A 22,632-nucleotide genomic window follows, 5' to 3' on the forward strand; every position below is an offset into this window, starting at 1 on the left:
TTATTCCTAAGGAACGTGGAAAGGTTCTATTTCACTTTCTGTTTCGAGCCTGACCTGTTTTTTAGTTTCTTCGATTTTTACTTCTAGTTTTAGGTGGCGAGTTTAGAGATAACTTTAGTTCTAAGGGGTTCTGTCTAATATCGTATGACGTTGGTTTATTTTTGACGACGATGAGGTGGTCGCATGTTTTGCCTACGTTTCACCTTTCTTGGGATCACCAGTTCGTTTATCTTATTTTTTTGTGAATGAAGGAAAGGAAGGAGAAAAGGAAAGGGATGTACGCGAATGAAGGGGAATGACAAACGAAGGACAAAGGAAGGAAAGTCATGAGGAATTCCTATCTTTGCTTCTGCATATTCCACATTCAAGTAGAAATGAATTAATGCCTTCCTAGTAGAAATTCGATGTCCTACTTCTCCGCAATCCGAGCGATCTGTTTTATCATAACTCGATCGAGACATTTAACTAAAAATTGCCTGTAACTCGTCCGAGCTTTTCATAAATCTCGAATTATTGAAACACTAAATTTTAACCAATCTTAACTAATTTATATTCCCTTCTATTAATAATTTCGTTCCATTGCTGTTCTTTTCCTCACTTAATTTTTATTTTCATCAACAAAACATCCGCTCCATTCTATTTTTCTCTTCTTTCGAGTTTTTCATTTTTAAAGTTTTTTAAAGCTTCACGCTTTTTCAGAAGCTATTCCCCCTCGTTTCTTTGTTTTCTTCTTCGATTTAACGTACTCCGCATTTCCACCCACAATATCTCTTTGTTGGTAATTGCATCTGTCATTCGAAGCGAGGTCAGTAGAAACGCTGCCGGGTTTTTTCCGTTCGTTCGCATGGCTCTTTCTCGCAACAGCATCCCTCCTTCCTTTCGTCGCTGTCCCTGGTTTGAAAGGACCCTCGCGGAGCTGCACTTAAGCCAAAGCACATTAGCATATTTGCTCGGTCTTCGATTTTCCTAGCTGACCCTCTGTTTCAAATTGACAAAGTTATCTCGTACGACCGAAATTAGTTTATCCATAAACCTTCTTTCGAAAAATTTGTAGTTGATCAATTTTCGGGCTTTTGGGATGACTAAGAAACCTGTGCACATATCTCATACTACTTGTAATATTCTTTTAATCGAATCTATTAAAATTTCCGCTATATCAAGCGCTTAAAAGATCTAAGTTTGTCATGTCTTATAAACTGTTTATTTTTTATGCAAGATTGTTAAATATTATATTCTTCCATTCTCATTACCGAACAACATTTTTCCACAGGCTTTCCTGTTATATTATATTATATACTAATTCTAAAGGTTTCTATATTCGGTCAACTTCAAGCTGTAATTGAAGCTTTTGCATTGCACGAGATGGAAAATATCGGTTCCAAACAAATCGAAACTCCTGGATCATGTGGCAACTAATTAGATACTACACGTGTTCCTGTGATACGAACGAAGGAATCACGCATCCACGATACAAAGCTCATCAAACGTTTGTAGTAACGTGAGACACCATTGATCTATCGACTAACCTCATTACATTCTATTTAAACACACTCCATACAAGTTAATCATACAAATGAAAAGAGAAACAGCGAAGATAAAATGGTATGTCACATTGTTCATCCTTACATTTCTAATTCAAAATCCAAACTTTGTCTCTATAATTGAACAATAGTTCCGATCAAAGTCGATTATTGTGTAATTGTATGCATTCTCGCTCTCTGACAGTATAATAAAATGATAAAAAATTCAGAATGAACGATTCGTCGTCTCGTGTATAATATTTTGTTATACGTAGCCGCGACCATTATAAAGGGTACAATTACTGCGGTTCAATTTATTCCTAATTTTCTAATCAAAATACGTCTTGTCAAAAGTAAGAAAGTGGCTTGCGGATATTTATTTTTAAACGTCGGTGTATACGTGATACTTTTTTAACCATTCACGTTTAACAATATCCTAGAATCAATCTTGCATCAGCAACAATGGAGTCCTGGGATTCGCGAAACTCGGCCCGTGCCTCGACAGGATCAAACCACTTTTGGGTCCCAGCTTGGAAAACAGGATTCGCGCGATGCTCGAGGAGTTCGTTTGCGAGTCGAACTCGGACTGTGCCAAACGATTTCCACGAGTGAAGAAATTCCTGAACATGGTCGCCGCATGGGCCGACCGTTTGGACGTCTCTGCCAAGGACACGGATATCAGACAGGAAATGATTAAGCACACGATCGAATTTCTGCTGAAGGATGGCCTAGTGACACAATTCGCGGATCCGGCCATTCTCAACAGAGGGCCGAATAAATTAGATGCCGATTCTTTGGCCGCCGAGCAGAATGCCTTGAAAAGCATGAACGTTTGGAGGTTTATCAACGAGAAGGACTATTGGCTGTGCCGAGATTGCCCGTGAGTGTGTATTTTCACGATATATCGTACCGCGATCGAGAGAAATATTATAATCGTCTTCTCTCGCAAATACAATTATTCAAATATTTTCTTGTAAATGTAATCATCTTGCAAAGTGTAAGAAAATAACGAGGAATTTAGAACGACCGGTTTAGAAAATGATTATCTCACCATCGTTGAGATTTCCTGCGTTCATTCTGTTATCGGATGTGAAAGATATATACAGTGGCTTAGTTAGAAAGTATTCGAACACTTGTAGCAACTTTTCACGTGTATATTATACAAAACATTAAAAAATGTCATTAGCATTGTAACGAGTCTATCGACTATTGTGATTACATCGGTGAAATTTCAAATGAATTTAAAAATGTATATAATAAAAATGTGTATAAAATATACGTATTTAGATAGATTGAATGATTATGGTTTAAGGCGAGTCACTATTAAGATTAATTTATCTAAATACTTCTCCAAATACTATTTTACAGAACAGTCACTTGCGTACATCCGGAAACAAGTCAACAAATTTACCAATGCAGAAAACAGAGATCCGGCAGCGATTTAGACGTCGAAGTCGGTTCAATTTCGCAAGAATCGTCAACCGTTTACAGTAGCTGTAGAACAAACTCTATCTGCAGTTCAGTTTGCAATCGAACAATCGAAAGCACGAAATCTCAAGTAAAAATCAATTGTCGAAATTTCGAGGTGATTTTGGAACCAAATGGGAATATAGTAAACTCAAGGAAAAATATTTCAAACACGTTTGATAATACCAGCTGTTGTTCAAGAAGGGAAAATTTAAAAAAGTTTGGTCTGAAGGTAAATTTTGACTGTGATACGAAATTCGTACAGACTGAAACTAGTCGGAAAAATTTAAACTTTATCTTCAAAGCAAGCGCAAGCACACTGAACCCTCTGAAAGAAGCATCTGGTACAAAATGTGATAGAAAATTTGCACAGACACAAACCAGTCAAAAAAATATAAACTTTATTTTTGCAGCGAACCCAAGCACATCGAACCATCCAAAAGAAGCTTCCGACACAAAAGGCGATGCAAAATTCGTACACGCGCAAACTAGTGAAAGAAATATAAACTTTATTTTCGAAGCAAGCCCAGGCACATCGAACGCTCCTGAAGGAACGTCTGACATTTCCAACATTCCTAAGCCCTCGCCACGAAGAAAATATTTAAAAAGCTCAGACGCAAAAGAGAAATGCGACTGCGATCGAACTAAATCTCCCAAAAAGCCCAAATTAAAGATTTATATTCATAGAACAACGAGCACTAGCCGTTCTAAGGTTCGAAGTCCACTAAACGTGTCCAATCTTTCGTTACCTTGTAAATCGAGTCAGTTGATCGTTCGATTGTTCGAAGCTGACCCATCGTTATCAGATTCCTGTCTAATTTTAATGAGGAAACGATTCGAGAAAGACATAAACAACGCTTGCTCTTGCATGAACGACATTCTGAGGAAGTTGGACGATTCAACGATCAAACAGTTACACTTGAATTGCGAGATTCGGCCAGGTCGAGTAGATCTAAATCTTTCATGCAAGAATGGTGAAAACTCGAAGATTAGATGGTTCCTTGCTCGAGTTCCGACTTGTAGCAACGTTCACAAACGCGTTTCGTACACCGGGAACGTTGAAAGCTGCGAGAATCCGAGGGATCGACGCGGAGAGCCTCGACGTTCGATGGAACTTCCGGTTGATGCTGATTGTTGCGAAGGTGCGGCGAAACGTAGCGGAGAATTCGAAGAACGACGCGTTGCTTTTTATTCTGTTTGCTCGAATCACAGTCTGATGCAAGCGAAACAAAGCTCCACGTTGGGGAATGAAATCGAAAAGGAGGAGAGAGAGAAGCAGCTTAATCTCGCGTGGGCAGGAGAGGGAGAAAAGCAGATGGATTTCGTGCTTTCTTCGCGTTTAATAAATTCACAGGATAAGGATACCGTGACTTCCGCCAAAACTGATATCGAACGACCTGGAAAATATAATAATGAAATTTCTGACAGAAAAGTTTATCAATCGACGTCGTTAAATAGAGAAAAAGAAGGGTTGGAACAATGTAGAACCGAAGAAGTGGTGGATGTAAATAAAGAAATCGAAATATGCGATGATGGATTTGTAGAAGATTCTATACAAGATTCTGAGAATCATCTAATAGAATTATACGATATTAAGTGTGACTGTTCTCTGGATAGTTTCGAAGAGGGTGTCTTTAGGAAAGATTATTTGACGACCAGAGGCTGCAACCCTGAGGAATGTTTCTGTGATGCGTTCTGCACGAGTGATAGAATCGTTAATCATAGTTCATCAGAAACAAAAGATTTAGATAATAAAAACACAAAGGTAGAGGGCTTCTGTCATTTAAACGAAGACGCTTTGAAACTGCAAGTATCTACTTCGCAGACGAAAAAGAATAATTCCAAGCTAGAGGATTGTATTTCAAAGGATACTTCCTGTTTAGGAATAGAAAGAGAAGTCGTAAGGAAGGAAGAACATGTTTTTGAATTGAAACAAAATATTTTTCAGATGGAAAATGCATCTAAAGAAGAAATCAGCAATTTAGATTCCAAAGAAAAGAAAAAAGTTATGTTGAAGGTAGAAGAAAAATATAGCGCCGATTCTATTTGCGCGTCAAATTCCAGCTTTATGGAACTTAGCTGTGATACGAAGTGTTCCTGCTGCGGCGAAGATCTTCCAAATCCTTCGTCTGTCGAAGAAATTAACATTGAAGCAAACAAACGTTCTACTTGTACTAATAAAACACTTGTTAATTTAAAAGATCATGAGACACTAAATCTCATTGTAACAGAAAATGCAACAACTTCGGAAGCTGTAAAAGAATCTTCTAATCTTCACTATCTTGAATTTAAAATGGTTCCGAATGTTCATATTGAATCAAATACAACTTCGATTCACGATCAATCTTCCACAGTGCCCGATAACAATTCGACTGATTTTTCACAAAAATGTCTTGGTAATTGCGAAAAAAATTCAATCGAGAATCCTTGCGACCAAGAAGTTACGTTTATTGATAATCCTCCAAACTTCTCGACATATTCCAAAGTAAAGGATTCGCCGATCACTGAATCCTTGTTCGTATTCTGCAATTCGAACATGAAACAGTTTTCTTCCACATCGAACTCCTCGACGGACGAAGAATGTTCGTCGAATGAAAATCATCGTGCAAGAAGCCAAGAAATTGGAAAATCCAGATCGCCATGTCGAAGAGCTATTCCAACAAAATGTCACCGGAAGTCGATATACTCCATCACGTGTAAACCTTCCTATTCCATGAGAAATGTCCCTCGAGTCAATTGCGCGAAACATAGTTCGAAAGAGAAAACAAACAAGAAAGACGTTCCGATCGTCCCTCGATATAAAAATCGTCTATGGCGAGGACCGATGGCTCCTGGAAGTCTGTGCAGCTCTTTTCCAGCTATCGACCGGATCAAATATCTGATTCGTAAGAAACTCCGAAAATTGCTGCTGGAAGAACGTGACAAGGGGACCAGCACGTCGAAAACGTTTCTGAGGAACGATAGATACCTTGTCAGCATTTCGAGCGGAAAATTGAACGGCGGTCGAATAATTCGCGAGTCTTGTTCCTCGACTCGTTGCCCTTTTACTACCAGAAATCGATATGAAGCTAGAGGAGAAGCGGAGGAAACGTTCACCGAAGGAAGTTGCTTGGTCAAAAATAAAAACATTTTTGGGGACATCATTAAAGCAAGATGCCAGAGAATGATACAAGGTAACGACATACTTAAGAGGATCAGGATGGCTAACGTTCCAAGGTCTCAGAAGTACGATTCGAAGTTAATCGATACGCAAGATTTCATCGGCGAACGAGGAGAAACAATTAGGAGAAGCAAATGGAAAGATAGGAACGGGGAAAGATTTCTTGTTAATTCTTCTTGGAATAACAAAGAGCAGAAGAATAGTTCGAGTATCATGTCCTTGAATTCGACGAGAATGTTTCTTTTGAAAGACGATGGCGATCATTTTTTGAGCCAGAAGCTTGTTCGTCGAAAGCATCGTGACTTAAAGGAGCAAGGCAGAATCAAAAATTTGTCTACCGATATAAAATCGATGAGAAACTATTCCAGAAGAAGTTACTACGAGCGTGGTTTCTCCGGAAGCTCGTACGAGCGTAAAGAAAATCGGAAAGGAATGGATGCAGAGGATAAGACATGCTACGACAAATTGAGATCCTTCGAGGAACGATTATCGAAGCTCGAAAGGAGACGCGACGAAGAAAACAATTTCGTCAATTTTCTCAGTGACTATGAAAAACGCGTCAATGAGCTGGATGCTGATTTCAGGCTGAAATTGCTGCAATACGTGACGTTGTGCAGGAGTGTGAAGAACTCGTTAATGAAGAGGTTACGACCGGATGACGTTTACGAGGTCAATTCGAGCTCCGTGTAACAAAGGGGGATCGATTTAAAGTAGTTGATTGATTAATGACGCGATCGTGGTCGATAAAATAACGTGTTAAGCATTGGGTCGAGGGTAGGATGACTTTATACCGCGTTCTGTGTTAGGTTTTTTCTCGTTGATACTTTGTCGTGTTCAGTTGGAGAAAAATGGATTTTAGATACATTGGTGTAATATATTGTTTTTTTGGAAATATAAAACACAGATGGTACTGTATCGAATTTTTTTTCGATTTTTGTTAGGTTGTAAATGTGTCTGATTGAATATTTAGATATTCTATTTAGATTGTAAAGAGTAGTGTATATTTTTGCATTTTTGTTACAGAATTTTAAATTTGTACGATATTTTAGTACGACATAATACATTTCAATGATTTAAACAATCTTACTTTATATTTAATAATTGTTTGAGTCATATTAGTTATAATATATTTTTGCCACACAAAGATAATTAACGTTTACCTTATTTTAGTCGTAAAACTTGCAAAAAATTATTTTTACACGATACTGATTGTGATAGTAATTTTTAATAACATTATGCAAGTTTTACAATCATCATACACAATATCTCTTATATTACTCTCTAAATCTATCTTCAGGAGTTCAGTTTTATTTAATCCTTAGAATGTTACAAAATTAATTTGAAAATAAAATTCACCGCACAATATGCATCTAAATGAAAATTCAGTACAAACACGATTCTCACGGCGGAAAAACAATTGCAATCACCATAGAAAAGTAACAATAAAATGCAAAGAATCGTTCGAGGGAGAGTACTCGTTGCTGGAACCTTATCACTTACCACGATGAAAATGACAGTGAAATCCGAGTTATTTAAGGCGTGCCGGCCCCGAAGAGGAGATAAAGTATTGTAGACCAACCATTGAGAGCAGCAGCATCCCTCTAGCCAGATCGATATTTCCTGGCAACCACCGGAGAGGGTGCCCACCCCAGTTACACTGTGTTTGTAACAATGCAAGTCGATTCCTAACAGCTAGTGAAAGATTTAAGCAGTCGATATCATTGATTTTTTTTTCTTATCCATTTTAGTCGAGTATCTTGACGATCTAATATGATACAACGAATTGATATATAATTATTTACGTAACAAATTTTTAGTAATTCACTGTCGATGGTTTTAGCAAGTGTTAGTTATTAAAAATGTTAACAGTCTCAGCAAGATTCAATTGTCATTCATAGAATTGCATTAAGATTCTTGTGTTTTGTAAATAAAAAATTAAATGGTTCAAATTTATTTCGTTTAATCGAATGTGGATATTTTGTTCGAATGTTGCACTTGAATGTGCAGCTGAACATTTTAAATTATACAATTTTAACTCGATAAATTTTGTTTTTAAAAAGGAAGTTCGACTTTAACAAACGATACATGTAATTATGATTGTATAAACAAAATTGCATTTACGATTCACGCGAATTGTTGATTGAAATAAAAATTGGTCGAAGCTATAGATGTAGTTAGTCTAGTAGTATTAATGGAGCAACGCATACTGCAGTAGAGACGGACAGTCTCCGGCGGACAAAATGTGGAACGAGAAACAGTGTATAGTGAAATCAGATAGTTTTATGCGACCCATACTTTACGAGCAATCTAAATGCTCGAACATTACACGTCCAGAAACGTTGAAAACTTTTAATAGGATTTGTGTCTCAAGTAATCTTTACTGTTATTCTATAATAATATACATATGTGTGTTTTACTTAAATTAACAGGGAGAACTTAAAAATTTCTATATCTATATATATGTGTGAATGTAAATAAAATTTACATATGGAAAATAAAAAGATTTAAAGTTTTATAAAAATGATGATTTTATTTAGGGAATTGTTTACGAGTAATGTAACATTTCTTCAATTTTTACAGTTAGAATTCTGTATTTGTAAATTATATTTGTGTTTTATTAACTTTTACCTATTAAAAGTTAATTAACGAACTTAATGAGCTCACTAGAAAATTGGATATCAAAACAACAATATATCATCACTCCTTTTAAGATTATAATTTAAAAACACTGTAAAGAATACAAGTTTCTTTGTTATCACTACAGACATACAACTGCTTTATTATTAATATAGGTATTCATCAATCATAGTGTCGGAAAAATAGCTATATATATTGACCCATAAATTCTGTCATAAATGCCAGCGTAAGGAGCCAAAAACGTCATTCTGTTACTCTCGTTTCTTTTACATTCTTAACTACTCATAAGTATAGCATTTGCTCCTATATAAGCTTCTTTTATGATAGAACGAATAAAATGTAATTCGCGTAAATCTACCCTCTAATGAAATTAGCCACATTTTATAAATACTTAGATTCTTTTTAAGCATGAATCAAACATAAGTAAAGAAGTATTTATCTCTTGATAATTAATTCATGACGTACCTTTTCTCATTTTCTACAATTGTCCATTATCTTTCTACCAACTTCTTTCCTCTTTTATAAGACTTCTGCCGTGACTAGTTCCATCGTTTCAAAGTTAGCGTTCAGAAAAATCATATTATTATAAATCGTACTCTTTATATACTATACCATACTACACACTATTTATACGACTAAGTGGAATTATAGTGATGTTACTGTAAATGGTATTCACGTATTTATAAGAACTTATATACATGCGACTACAGAATAATTATTATTCAATTCCAAGTCCATCCTGTAACTGCAACGAGAAGAATTGTAGGGTTCGATGCTAGCTAACCTTTTGCCAGAATCGATCAACATTGCAATAAATATCGAATTTATTCCGAAGAAACTGTTATTTATTCGAAGAGTTCGAATTAAACTCAAAATCTCATCAATAAAAAAAATTAAGCATCAATTCTTGCCAAAATCGCTTCCTTCGATGTCAACGCTTCTATATTAACCATACGGCGATAAGTTATAGCAATTTATTTTTGCAACATTCTCGGATCACCCCTTAATGCCACCCTCGCGTATTTATCGTACCTACACGTCAGGGTGGCGAATTACAAGCTGTTGCATAAGTAAGCCCGGGGGATCTCGGCTTGTCAACGAAGATACGCGGCACATTAACGTTAATACCGTTACGATTTCTGTTGCTGCGTAACGTTTTGTTATTGCAAAACTGCTGGTCGAGGTAAAAGCCCCGCCTGGGGTCGATCTAAAGGGGTTTGCTTGCGAACTCGATTGGCCAGTGATATCGATGCGTTGCCGCGCGTCGTCCAATAGCGTCGCGACGCCGGGTTGCGCGGACGCCATGACCAGAAGCTGACTTTGCGGTACCCCGGCGCTGCCGTGGACGCCGTCAGGCGACGTCGACGACGTTCTCCGTCGCGTACCCCGCGCGCTACCGCTACCCACTCCGCTCGTAACCATATCTGGACTTAATTATTGGTGAGTGGTGGTTTATTCGTCATTTCTTTCTATGAAAAATTTACATTTTTCTTTGTGTAATCCTTGCTTTTTCACTAAACAATCGTGTGACGCGAGTAATGGTCGATCAGTTTTCGCATTTGTATCATTGCGATGGGGCGATTCGAAGATTCGGTGGTTTCCTCTCTATGACGTTTCTCCATAGTTTCGTGAAATGGTGGAGAAAGATGAAATTCAGTCGAGAAGGCGACGTTGTGATGTATCTCGGTGCGAAAAGTGAGGTGTTTCTGTCAGGAAATTGGTAAGACTAGAAATCTGTCTGATAGAGCTTTCAAGCTTCTCTGTGTCACCCGACAAAGTGATAATAACATTTTTGATTTCCTTGGCTTACGGTGGATTTCATTGGCATTGGATTAAAATCTATGATTCATACATGTGTTTCCAAGTGATTTCCTACGGTGGAATTTGCTCGTGCGAGTGAAAGTGTACAAGGGATGATTCGGAATGAGTCGTGACTCTGCACGGATACAGCCGGGAGATTTGTGCAAGGCCGGATCGTGGAAATGTCAGGGATCCGAAAAAATATCACCGACTTTTTCGTATCGATCTGCCGAGGATATGCATCGAGCTCTGGCTTCATTTCATTCAACATTTTTCCTCCTTTTCCTGTGGATCTTCCAAATACTAGTGAAGCTACTTTTTCATTTTGCAAAGACGCTCGATGTAATAAAGTTTTTACTATTTTTACGAGAAGTTTCTAATAAACGTTCTGCACAGTTAACAATCTATCATTAAGAATTCAAATTTTATCTTTGTCAATAATTGGTTTTAATTATTGGCTGAAATTTTGTCGAAAATGTAGATAAAAGGCGAAATTTATATAGAAATTTCTTTCACCTTTTAGAATATTTAATGCTATATCTTTCGTTTTGTATATTCCGCTTATTTTACTTCATTATTTTAGTAACAGCATCTTTTCAACTCAGGTAGACAAATGCTAACTGTAGTTACAACCATTCTAATTTTTTTAATATTAAAGACACGCAAATCTAGAATAATCTGGATCATTTTCATAAATGAATAGCTAATTAACGAATAATCGATATTCGAACCAGTTCCGTACGATTGGCTCCTACAACAAGGAACGTCTCTCAAAAAATATTTTGCCATTTTCTATTAAGAATTCGTGGAAGAACCACATAAGAATATGCAACGAGTCCATTAAGTGAAATCGGCCGTTTCCATCTTCATCGTTCCACCCCAACTCGTTAACACACGTGCTGTCCATTTTCTGCCTTTTGTCTGTCACGTGCCGTTTTAATATCCGCCATCCATTGTCCCTCGATACGTTTCTTTGTGATCGGCTCGATAGTGTGCCAACAATTTTTTCCTGTGCACATCCATGAAGGTAGAAGTCGTCTCTCTGATAGCAGTCGTGTCTCGATCGATCCGTTCTCTATAAAATTCTACAAAGGAGAATCATTTCCAAGCAACATTGCATGATAATCTCGATGTAAGGATATCGAAATCTATTTGTACTATTTTCAGTTACCAATTATATTCTCCCATGTCTCGAGTAACTTGATGTTAATCATTTAGATGTTCACTTTTTTGCAACCATACTGTCATTATGAAATAAAAAAGATTTATATTAGATACAGAATCATTTTTATCTAAACTCTCTTATTTTCTCCATTGTTTGTTATTTGGATGTATTAGTTTCTTTCTGTATTGTTCATTCTATTGCGTGGTTATGGTTTAACGAGATTTCCGTCGTTGTAAGATTTTGAAGAAAAACGTTTTAACTTTGGTACATGTAGCTTTATTTTATCAGAACTTTTAATATATCGCACGATGTTTGGACAAAGAACTGTAAGGAAAAATACGAGTCAGGAAGAGCGCGTTTCTTCTCGCATTTTTCTACCCTCTGAAGATGTTCCCCGGAGAGTTCGGGGATTAGGGTTGGAGAGACTGCCACTCCAAACAAACACCCCTACTACAGAGCTCCCCTTGCGTTTCGATATTGAGAACGAACGTTTCCACACAGACGTAGCTCGTACTTGGAAGAGAAAATGCGAAGGATGGTTTTAAAGATTTAAGCGTTCGACTGCTAAAATTGTTTGAGCACCGATTAGTTGTTCGTACAAAATAGGAGATTGTAGCGGCATTCGTGCAATTTGGTCAATAAAATTAAAGAGAATATGTTCTTCTTAAATTGTTGTAATTTATTTTGTTATATATTTAATAAATAGGAAATTAACGAATGAACGAATGAATATTATTATCCTATTATTCTTTAGTAATGTTTAGTTATATGTTTAGAAATAGTATTCATTAATTAGAGAATTAAATGGAATTTTTATATTTATTGCAAAAATACTACAATATATTTTTAATATCTATTTCCATTGTTACTTTTAACTTATCTTCCACATTTGTCCTTCATACATCCAATCTAAATTGTATTATTATTCTTTTAACGTTTTTATTCGTATAAAATAAACAAGTGAACAATTAACGAATCTTATCAATTATTTGTATTTTATTATTTCTTTAAAAATGTTTTATTACATTGAAAAGATTTTTTCCTCCTAATCCTACGATCAAATATCACAAAAATTATTGAACTTGGCGAATAATATAATAAAGATCCTATCATTTATCAATATACCTACAGATGATAATAAAATATTAATTTTTATTATTCATTTACATTTAATTACATATATAATTTAAACAATTGTATTACATGCAAAAAAAAAAAATCATTTGTTAGAAGAACGTTCATTCAGTGATGTCTTTGATAATGATGGAATTTATGTTGGTGATTTATGATGGTTGATGTGCTTCAGGGGCTGCCAATTGCCAACGCGACCATTTGCAGCCTGAGAGCAACCCCAATAATTGGAAAATGTCCGGATTTGCGGCGGCGGGCCTCGTGGCCTTCGATTCCATCAAGTCCAAAGCATCGCGGAAACTTGCTGGGTAATGTCACGCATGCTCGTATACGACGTGTAAGAGACGAAAAATCGTTTAAAGGCTATATTTAGCCAATGTACATCTATATTTGACCATGCGCGTAATTAAACGCACATGTCCTACGCGAATTTCTAATTGCTCCCTGTTATGTAATCTGCCCTTTTTTTAGAATAATCTTGCGAACGAGTTTTCAATGTTTTAGTAATCTTAAGAAACGTAGGTTGCCAAAGCTGCATATAAAACACATCGAAAAATTGGAAATAGATTTTTACATTCTGGACCTTAGCTCTTCTCGTTTATAAATTGAAATGTTAATTAGTATGCAAAATGAAAAATGTATACTTATTATAGACGATAAAAAGCAGTACGTAAAACGTGTCACTTTTGACTTTAGATTAAGAAGAAGTAATGCCGGCTACGAGGAATTCGAGATGCCCCGCGAGGGTAGCAAAGACAATAAGGGGTTCGAGGATGAGAGAGGATACAGTAGACAAGATTCGTTCGAATCACTCCCGGAACCTGAACGACCCCCATTGCGCCATATCGATACTTATTGCAAACCAGAATGTCCCTGCTTATCGAAAAGATACACCATCGCCACTTTGGCCTGTATAGGTGAATTTTTAAACATGCTTGTATTTTTCCATTTTATTTTATCGTATCTCTTAACCCTTTAGTGGTGCGCGAAAGTGACATAGAGTATAGAACAAATGATTTAGAAAATAATTATCTTCTTATTTTCAAAGTTTCTTGTAAGATTTCTGATAATAAATATAAAATATATATTGTCACTATCTTATAGGAAATATGTATCAATTTAAACTTATAGTAATACATATATTATTTGATGACTTATGCTATTCTTTCTTTCACTGTTAAAGGGTTAACATTTACTGTATTGTCTTTGAAAAAATGATATTATACGTTTAATAAAACTGATCGATATTTCCTTCAGGATTTATAATCTCATTCGGTATGAGGTGTAACATGGGAATGGCGAAGATGGCCATGAAGAATGCCACCGAAGATAACGCCAACCACACTCTCAGGTTCAACTGGACAATTGGCACAGAGAGCGCGCTGGACTCGTCCTTCTTCTGGGGTTACCTTGTGACTCAAGTACCAGGAGGATTCCTCGCCTCCCTGTACCCTGCGAACAAGATATTTGGGGCTGCAATTGCCATATCTTCGTTTTTAAATCTGTTGGTACCTGGCGCACTGAGCATCCATCCAATCGTCGATATGATTGTACAGGTCATAAAAGGATTAGTGGAGGTAAGATATTATTCTCATTGAAATAATAATAAGATATAATTGGATCGCGTCTAACACTGTCAGTGGCTTACGATCGTGAAAGTATTAAGATTATAATTGAATTATTTCTTTGAGCGATTTTCTCGACGAGTAATCCTTTCTTTGGCTAGGGTGTTACGTATCCAGCGTGTCATGGTATCTGGAAATATTGGGCACCACCGTTGGAAAGATCGCGTTTAGCGACATTGGCATTTTGCGGTTCTTACGCTGCTATGGTAATAGGAATGCCACTTTCGGGCCTTTTAACTTCGACCTTTGGCTGGGCAGCGTCCTTTTATTTCTATGGTACGTTACAATTATGTTTTTTGAGTGGAAAGATGTTGAAGTGTTTATCCCTTTATCAGTCAAACTCTGTCAGTATATTCCATGTGTATAATCAATCAAAGAATGTTACGTGAGAATAGATCATTTATGGTATAAAAAAAGCTGAATTTAAAGCTGTATTTGAAAAGTTATAATAAAAATATGAAATACGAAGGAACAGTAATAGACGCGTGATTCCTATAATTAATAATCTGAATATACAGGTATTTGCGGATTGATTTGGTATTGTTTCTGGTTGTGGATGGCATTCGAGAAGCCATCGAAACACCCTTGTATTTCGGCACGTGAGTTGCGTTACATCGAAGATTCACTTGGCCAAGGACAATCGCAGTTACCTATGGCGATGCCAACATTCGCGACGACACCATGGCGAAAATTTCTGACGTCCATGCCAGTTTACGCGATTATCGTAGCTAATTTCTGCAGATCCTGGAACTTCTATCTTCTAGTGCTCTTTCAAGCTCGTTTTATGCACGAGGCTTTCGACATGCCTCTAGTTGAAGTGAGTTTCTCTCTTTCAAACTGTTAAATTTTAAGATGTTGAAGCTTAGCCGACTCTCGCACGTTTATTTGCTATAGAATTTAGAGATCCGTCACGTGTGAATATCAAGAACAAGAATAAATAAATTTTATTCCTAATAAATTATAGTAAATGAATTTTTACATTGTTAAATAAACTGACAGTAAGAGAGTCGAATAGTTATTTACATAGAACGTAGAAATTCGTCACATGTAAATATATTAAGAACGAAAATAAATAAATCATATTCGCTATGAATTTACATTAAATGAATTTCATTTGTTACAGACTGGTGTAATTGGCTCGCTCCCACATCTGTTGATGACGATGATCGTGCCTTGCGGAGGTCTGTTGGCTGATTACATTCGCAAACGTGGAATATTGTCAACAACAAACGTCAGGAAGCTGTTTAACTGTGGCGGTTTTGGTATGGAGGCTTTATTCTTCTTGGTGGTATCTCACGCAACCATGAAAAGAAATGGGACAGCAGCAATCTTCGCGCTAGCGTGCGGTGTCGCGTGCAGTGGTTTTGCCATTTCTGGTTTCAACGTAAACCATTTGGACATCGCTCCCAGATATGCCAGTATCTTGATGGGAATGTCGAATGGAATTGGAACGATAGCGGGTCTGTTAGTACCCTTCTTTGTAGACAACATCACAGAGAAGAAGGTATTGATTGTGCAAATTCTAAGTGTCCCTTATCAATCTTTGTACCGTATCAAACGAATTGTTTTATTTTTAATATCAGCATATAAAAATATTTACGAAATAATTATTGATCATTTATGTGTTATTTCTTTATTGTCTTTGCTTTTCCTAACATCTTATTTCTTCTTTCAATTTCTTACTTTCTCTAAAATAAAGGAAATTTCATAGATATGATTATTTATAAAAGAATTAATATCATTGTTATTTTCGTGCGCTTTACAGGACGCTCAAAGTTGGAGAAACGTGTTTATCATAGCAGCGTGCGTGCACATATTCGGTGTAATATTTTATGGATTTTTTTGTTCCGGAGAGCTACAACCTTGGGCTGATCCTAATTTGGACGAGCAGAAGACTTTCGCTATGGATGAATTTGGACAAGCGAAACCACCTCTTCCTCCACCACCGAAGACTATGCAATCCGAATTCATAGTACGTATTATTTTGGTGTATTTATCCATTTTAGTATTAACTCCTTGGCCTATAACCACGGGCGAGACTCCTGGTAAGGGATTTGTGCCATAAGCGAAAACCACGAGTCAGACTCGCGATAAAAAATTTTTGCCATAAAGGAACCCACGAGTCTGACGCGTGGTAATTTACAAATTGCTAATGATTCATTATCCACTTTGAAATAAATTGTTTTTGTTAACTGATCAATTGATCATGATTACGCCATATACGTCTTAAAAATAAATTAACGTTATTTATTATTTCACAATTCCTTTTGTAGACCCTAAATATACATGTCATAAGAAGTATACATTTTGCGCCAGTTCGGGCACACGGCTGAACAAATGAATGGCACGGCGCGCGACCGAATTTCTTGTTTATTATGACTCGCGCGATAGGCAGATACCATGTAGGCCAAGGAATTAGATAAATATCATACGAATATACATATATTTGAAAGCTTAAATAGTCAATTGTTCTTCTCTCCATGTATCAATTGTTTCATTCTATGTATATTAAAAATTGTCCATTTTTCTACTACAATTTCAAATATACACTTTTATTTTATTTTCTCATGTATAGATTCTATATAAAATAATTTCATATTCATGGAGTAAATTTCCAATTCCTCTTTCTTTGTATCGTTATTTCCGTATGTATATGAAGTAATATTTTTTCATTTCACAGAGACAACCATCGATGGGTGATGGTGCAGCAGACGATTGGAATAATTACGATCAACCACCAGCTGCGGATAACATATACGCTCAACAAGAAAAACCACCGGTGATAAGCTACGGATCAACGGAAACCAATAGCAACAATCCCTTCCATTCTACAAATCCCTTCGCCAGCGATGTAAACGCATCTCTGGTACAACCACCAGCGACGACCGATTACGCATACGACGTAACACAGCAGAATCAACAGTGGAATTAAATTCATCGATTCCCGAACAAATTGGACGGACGTAAGGATATCTGTTTAAGCTGACTGATCATTTAATCGATTATGTTTGTTTCATAACTGCGTCTAGTACTTCAATGAGTCCACTTGCTTACTGTTACTTATCATTGCAACGATGTGAATTTTGATAAAACATTTTCCATAGTAATTTCTCTTTGAATATTTTTCGGAGATTTCTTCTTTTAACAAGAGAATTACTTTCTTCTAGGATTAGATGCGAAGTATTTACATCGCTTCAATAAAAGCTGGTTACTCATTTTTTTTCTAAAAATTTAGCAAACACACATTTAATTCTTTTGCTGTAAAAAGGGTATATATATATATAAATAGAATTTTTAAAACACATTAAATGCAATTACGGGTGACTTATCTTTTTTTTATTTAATGAATAAAAGCAGGAGGTTTAAGATACTTATGGAAAGATATAAAGTAAGCAACTGTTAAGAAATTGAAGTACTAGAGGCTTACTGAAAGAGCATAAAATAATTTCTTAATAACTTATGATGTTGAAACATCAATCGATACAGAATTACTGGCTTTGTATTCTCAATTGAAGTACAAGGAAATGTTCTCTTTCTGCAATACCTAAGAGTGCAGGGTATGGTGCTGTAAGTTGATGCACACGAATCGGGCAAACAAAATGTTTGAACGTAAAAAGAGGCTTGAGATATCCATAATAGAGTATCAAGAAGTGTCGAAAACGACAGAGAAAGTGGATATCGAAATATCGTAAGATCTTTTAGGAAAACATTCAATCGAAAACAGAATTATAAGAAATCAAGAAGGAAACTTTCTACATTAATTATTTATCAGTATAACTTGCGAATGTCGAAGTGAAACCAAGCTGACTATTTTATAAATCTGACATTGGCCTGCTGGTTATGTAAATCGTCCATTCGATAACCTTTGATGTAATCGCAAACGAAGAAGTGGACATGAGTGGCCTAATTGAGAAGCAACTCGAAGGTCGTAATAATCTTTTAAGAAAACATTTCAGCTATTGCTACTTATTTAAACTCTTACTATGGAACTAAAAAATTTATATGAGCATACCTATATGCAGACAATAAGCAACTGCCAAACCTTCGTAGACAATAATTTGATAATCTAAGACAATAATACTAAGAAGGTTTGGCGAAGTGACGGTGGAAAAATCAGTTCAGCACGATCGCTGAAACTTTTAGGTATTTTCTATGTTATTCTTCAGTTTGGCACTGGTAGCAGATAATTCAACGATGAGAAAGTTTAGAAACATAGCAATAAAAAAAAACCAATATTGAAAGTATTATGCTGATTGTCGAGAGTGAAAAACGAAGAATGGTATGCACGTCGCAGTTATGGCGCGTATTTTTGAAATAGTACAACCCGGTCCTCGATGATAAGCGAACGTACGGTAACTAGAACGAATTAATTATCGAAACGTCAATATTTTAACAGTGGGCTGGCGGGTTCTGTTAATTAATGCATTACTCGAGAACGCTGCTTCGTATAAGCGTTGCAACACGAGAAAGGCATTAATACGTTTATTCGGGTACAAGACGTATCATAGACGAGATTACGTTACTTAAGCCTTTCGAGTTTAAATGTAATACACAAAAACACGGATCCTAACGGAAACGTATCTGAAACGTATGAAAGTATTCATAAGAAAGTGATAAGATGAAAGTATTAGTATGTTAAGGCATTAAAGTACCGTAGGGCTCTATTTGTTGGGACCTGATCTCTTCGAGTGAATTCTCATCTTGTGCACCGACAAGAGGATCTTCCATAGAATTGACAGCTTCTTCAAACACGTATCTTCCTTCATTTTTTTACCGTTTCTCTTATTTGAAATTCAAATCATATTAATGATTTATCGTGATACTACAAGATACTATAATTCAAACTCTATTAATGCGAAGCACGTCATGTATTAAACGTAGTAGTATGTTCCAGTTGAAATACGTAATTAGCGTTTATACGGTGATTTTTCTGAGCGTAGAGCAGCACATTTTTAAATAGGCCACGGGTTTTTATGTGTTTACGTAAAACTTAAGGATACAAAAATTGACAGGATATAGTATATAGAAATATAAAAATATAAAAATATGAAATATTCAAAGTAGAATACTCGTTATAATTTTTCAGAAACAAAACTTCTACTTTCTTTCTGTTTCGTTAGTCGTGTCCATAAAGGTATAAGTCTGCATAAAAATCCGCAGTCCACTTATTAAACAGAAATGTTGAATCACTGGACGCTTAATATGAAACAAAGAAACAGAGGAGAGTCTATTTCTAACAACGAACAATTAACATAAAAGTCCATATACGGTTAAAGCTGGATCAATAGAATTCCGATACCATTACGATAACAGATATCAAGGATATCGTAGCTTTCAACGAAGGTAACCACCAAATATCCCATTGATGTTTAGATGATTTTACAGTGCGTGATGTACAGCGCGAGGATAATATCGTATTTGAAGAAGCTAAGCAATTAAACTATCACAATTTAGAAATTCGTGAATATGTCAATATCGATATGTTATTCGAAGCTTCTGACGATACGTCGTAATGTTTCTTGAAAAATGGTGTATAGACGGTATCGAGATCCTGGAGTTATTCAGAACAACGGTGCCACGGTTCGGATACATCGAGTTCTACTGTACGTATTTGATGAAAGTATATCCATGAAAGTTCGAACGTCAGTTCGAGAATTAGGAACAAGTCGCGTTATTATACATTTGTCCTAGGTGTTTATACTTCATAATTGTTATACATACATAGTATTCACACATGGGCATTTACACGGTACACATGGGCATTCACACACATACACACATATACGTACAAAAGAGTATATATATATATATATTTCGTTACTATATTCGAACGTTGTTGGTGATTTTTCATCGCCGGTATCAGAGAGCAGAATATATACACGTTGAGGATGAGATAACATCCAATTTATTGCATTATTTCATGGTCGAGTCGTAACGATATAGATGTATACGTATACATATTCGTACGTTGAGAAACAATACGTGATACATGTACGGATATCGATCGATCGTTTGTCAAATTTTGATTAAGCAAGCAAACAATTAAGAAATGGTTATTGCCCTGTCGAAAGTAGGAAAAAGTATTCAGGATTGATATCACACGTGTAAATAAAATAAAAGTTTACGAAGGAAACATTGAAATCGAATTGTATCGTAACTGACTGAAATTATAATAATATTACATATACATGAAATTATAATAATGGTATCCACATATCTATTAGTGAAAGCTCGTGGTATATAATCTTGAATTGGCTGATTAATATTTTCTTTCATCGTGCAGTAATAAAGTTTTGCAAGAAATAAATTTTTCGAAATTTTACAAAAAATACATGTATCAAGAACGATCGATCGATTCGTTATACACGTCAAACGTCGAATCACAAAATTACATGAAAGTACTACTATATACATACTTATATTATTCGAACAGCCCTCCTTTTCGTTGCCCGAGGATCCACGAGATTAGTCAATTTGCGCGATATCTATTTCTAAAAGAAATTATAGATACATAATATGAGATATATACGGATATTTACGAGTATATACATATATATGTAGCCGATATATATATATATATATATATATATATATATATATATATATATATATATATATATATATATAATTCAACGCGCTAAATGATGATTAAGGTTAGATATACATTTTCTCGGTCATGTGGTGTAATTAATATGATACACATACGCATATACACGTACGTATGGAGCCCATGTTGCAGCATATGATACTAATTGTAAGCTAATCGTACTAATCCTTTCGTATCAAAGTTTTTGTATGGTAATCGCAAATTTTTTTCTTTGTCAGATTGCATCAACATGTTGATAGAGATATCTAATTACAAAAAGTGGAGTAGTCATAACGATAGATTTTACTATAAGCTTTAGACGAATCAAGTTGACTTGGAAATTCTCATTTACTTTTTCACACTTTTAATAATTACTTGCTAATACATAATTACTTACTTCTTAGTGTGTCCATACATTTATAGTTATAATTTGCCAAGTCTTTGGAAACAAGCACGCGAAGAGATTTTAATAGAAAAGCAATGACTCTATAATTAATATAAATTTCGATATTTATAAAGGATGTGTAAATAATATAACATAACATTAATTGTTAAACTTAATGAATATATTATTACACAGTATATCGTACGTTATATATAATACATATAAAATTATATTATTGTATTATTATATATACGCATATATATGTATGTATGTACATATCGTTGGGGTCAACGTGTATGGCGATCGATATAATTGAGCGTAATCGCAATAGACGAAATGCTTGCTGAAACGAATCGCAGATGTTAAGAAAAAAATGTGTTTTGAAAATCGCTAGAGATCTAAAGGCGAGCTGTGGAAAAATTTATTTTTTATTAGACGTTTCGCGGTGTCGACAATAATATCTTGTAATCTCATGCACTTGTTATGAAAACGCAACAAACTTAATAATGTTTCTATGCAATTTGTTATATAAACGTTTTTTAAGGATTCCGGTTAACTCTTCGTTTATCTTTATGTAGGACAATAATTAAAAGAAATGGTAAAGATATGCTAAGACAATAAAAATGATTTTTCTACAAAATTTTAAAAATAAAGACCAATAATTATATTAAATAACAATGAAAGTATTTACCAATAATTTTTTAAATGATTTATTAAGCCATATTTTATTAGAATCTTTAAAGCAATTATACTATAATAAAATAAATTTAGTAACATTTTTTGCCTGATAAATAAAATTATATCGATAATAATTATATTATATAACAATGGAAGTATTCGCCTATAATTTACGAAATAATTTATTCAGCTATATTCTATTAGAATCGTTAAAAGAATTACATTACGATAAAATAAATTTAGTAAATTCGTAATAAAATTTCCTGTCTGCTAAATAAAATTACATCGACAATAATTATATTATGCAGCAATGAAAGTATATTTGTCTATAATTTTCGAAATAATTTAGTAAATCGTATTTAATTACAATCGTTAAAAAAAAATACCACGAAAATAAATTGAATTTAGCAATATTTTCTGTCCTCTAAACAAAATTACATCAACAATACTTACTGATATATTTTATTAAATCATCGAT

The 22,632-nt window shown here is 35.2% G+C and overlaps 2 protein-coding genes across 3 annotated transcripts; both read left to right on the forward strand.

Moving 5' to 3' along the window:
- Nucleotides 1-925: 925 nt before the first annotated feature.
- Nucleotides 926-7,641, forward strand: LOC125385295. The gene is made up of 3 exons (XM_048406653.1): nt 926-1,602; nt 1,961-2,400; nt 2,889-7,641. Exons 1-3 carry the CDS (start codon nt 1,600-1,602, stop codon nt 6,835-6,837), a joined length of 4,392 nt encoding a protein of 1,463 aa, XP_048262610.1. The 5' UTR covers nt 926-1,599; the 3' UTR covers nt 6,838-7,641.
- Nucleotides 7,642-10,094: 2,453 nt separating this feature from the next.
- On the forward strand, nt 10,095-21,953 carry LOC100649790 (vesicular glutamate transporter 1). 2 transcript variants are annotated; one of them, XM_020867858.2, is made up of 9 exons: nt 10,095-10,224; nt 13,056-13,188; nt 13,577-13,797; nt 14,138-14,457; nt 14,607-14,781; nt 15,024-15,322; nt 15,629-16,009; nt 16,271-16,477; nt 17,186-21,953. In XM_020867858.2, exons 2-9 carry the CDS (start codon nt 13,115-13,117, stop codon nt 17,435-17,437), a joined length of 1,929 nt encoding a protein of 642 aa, XP_020723517.2. In that variant the 5' UTR covers nt 10,095-10,224; nt 13,056-13,114; the 3' UTR covers nt 17,438-21,953. The 2 variants fall into 2 exon arrangements, with proteins under 2 accessions (XP_020723517.2, XP_048262807.1); XM_048406850.1 differs by lacking the exon at nt 10,095-10,224 and adding an exon at nt 10,266-10,504.
- Nucleotides 21,954-22,632: the final 679 nt, after the last annotated feature.

The sequence above is a fragment of the Bombus terrestris genome, chromosome 6, assembly GCF_910591885.1.
Source record: "Bombus terrestris chromosome 6, iyBomTerr1.2, whole genome shotgun sequence".
In the NCBI taxonomy this organism is placed as follows: domain Eukaryota; kingdom Metazoa; phylum Arthropoda; class Insecta; order Hymenoptera; family Apidae; genus Bombus; species Bombus terrestris.

What these genes read in the sequence shown, in the direction of transcription:
- LOC100649790 (XM_020867858.2), top strand. Translation starts at nt 13,115, where the DNA reads ATGTCCGGATTTGCGGCGGCGGGCCTCGTGGCCTTCGATTCCATCAAG. An exon ending in GCATCGCGGAAACTTGCTGG is followed by an intron (nt 13,189 to 13,576) that starts GTAATGTCACGC and finishes TTTTGACTTTAG; the next exon opens with ATTAAGAAGAAGTAATGCCG. An exon ending in CGCCACTTTGGCCTGTATAG is followed by an intron (nt 13,798 to 14,137) that starts GTGAATTTTTAA and finishes TATTTCCTTCAG; the next exon opens with GATTTATAATCTCATTCGGT.
- LOC125385295 (XM_048406653.1), top strand. An exon ending in TGGCTGTGCCGAGATTGCCC is followed by an intron (nt 2,401 to 2,888) that starts GTGAGTGTGTAT and finishes ACTATTTTACAG; the next exon opens with AACAGTCACTTGCGTACATC.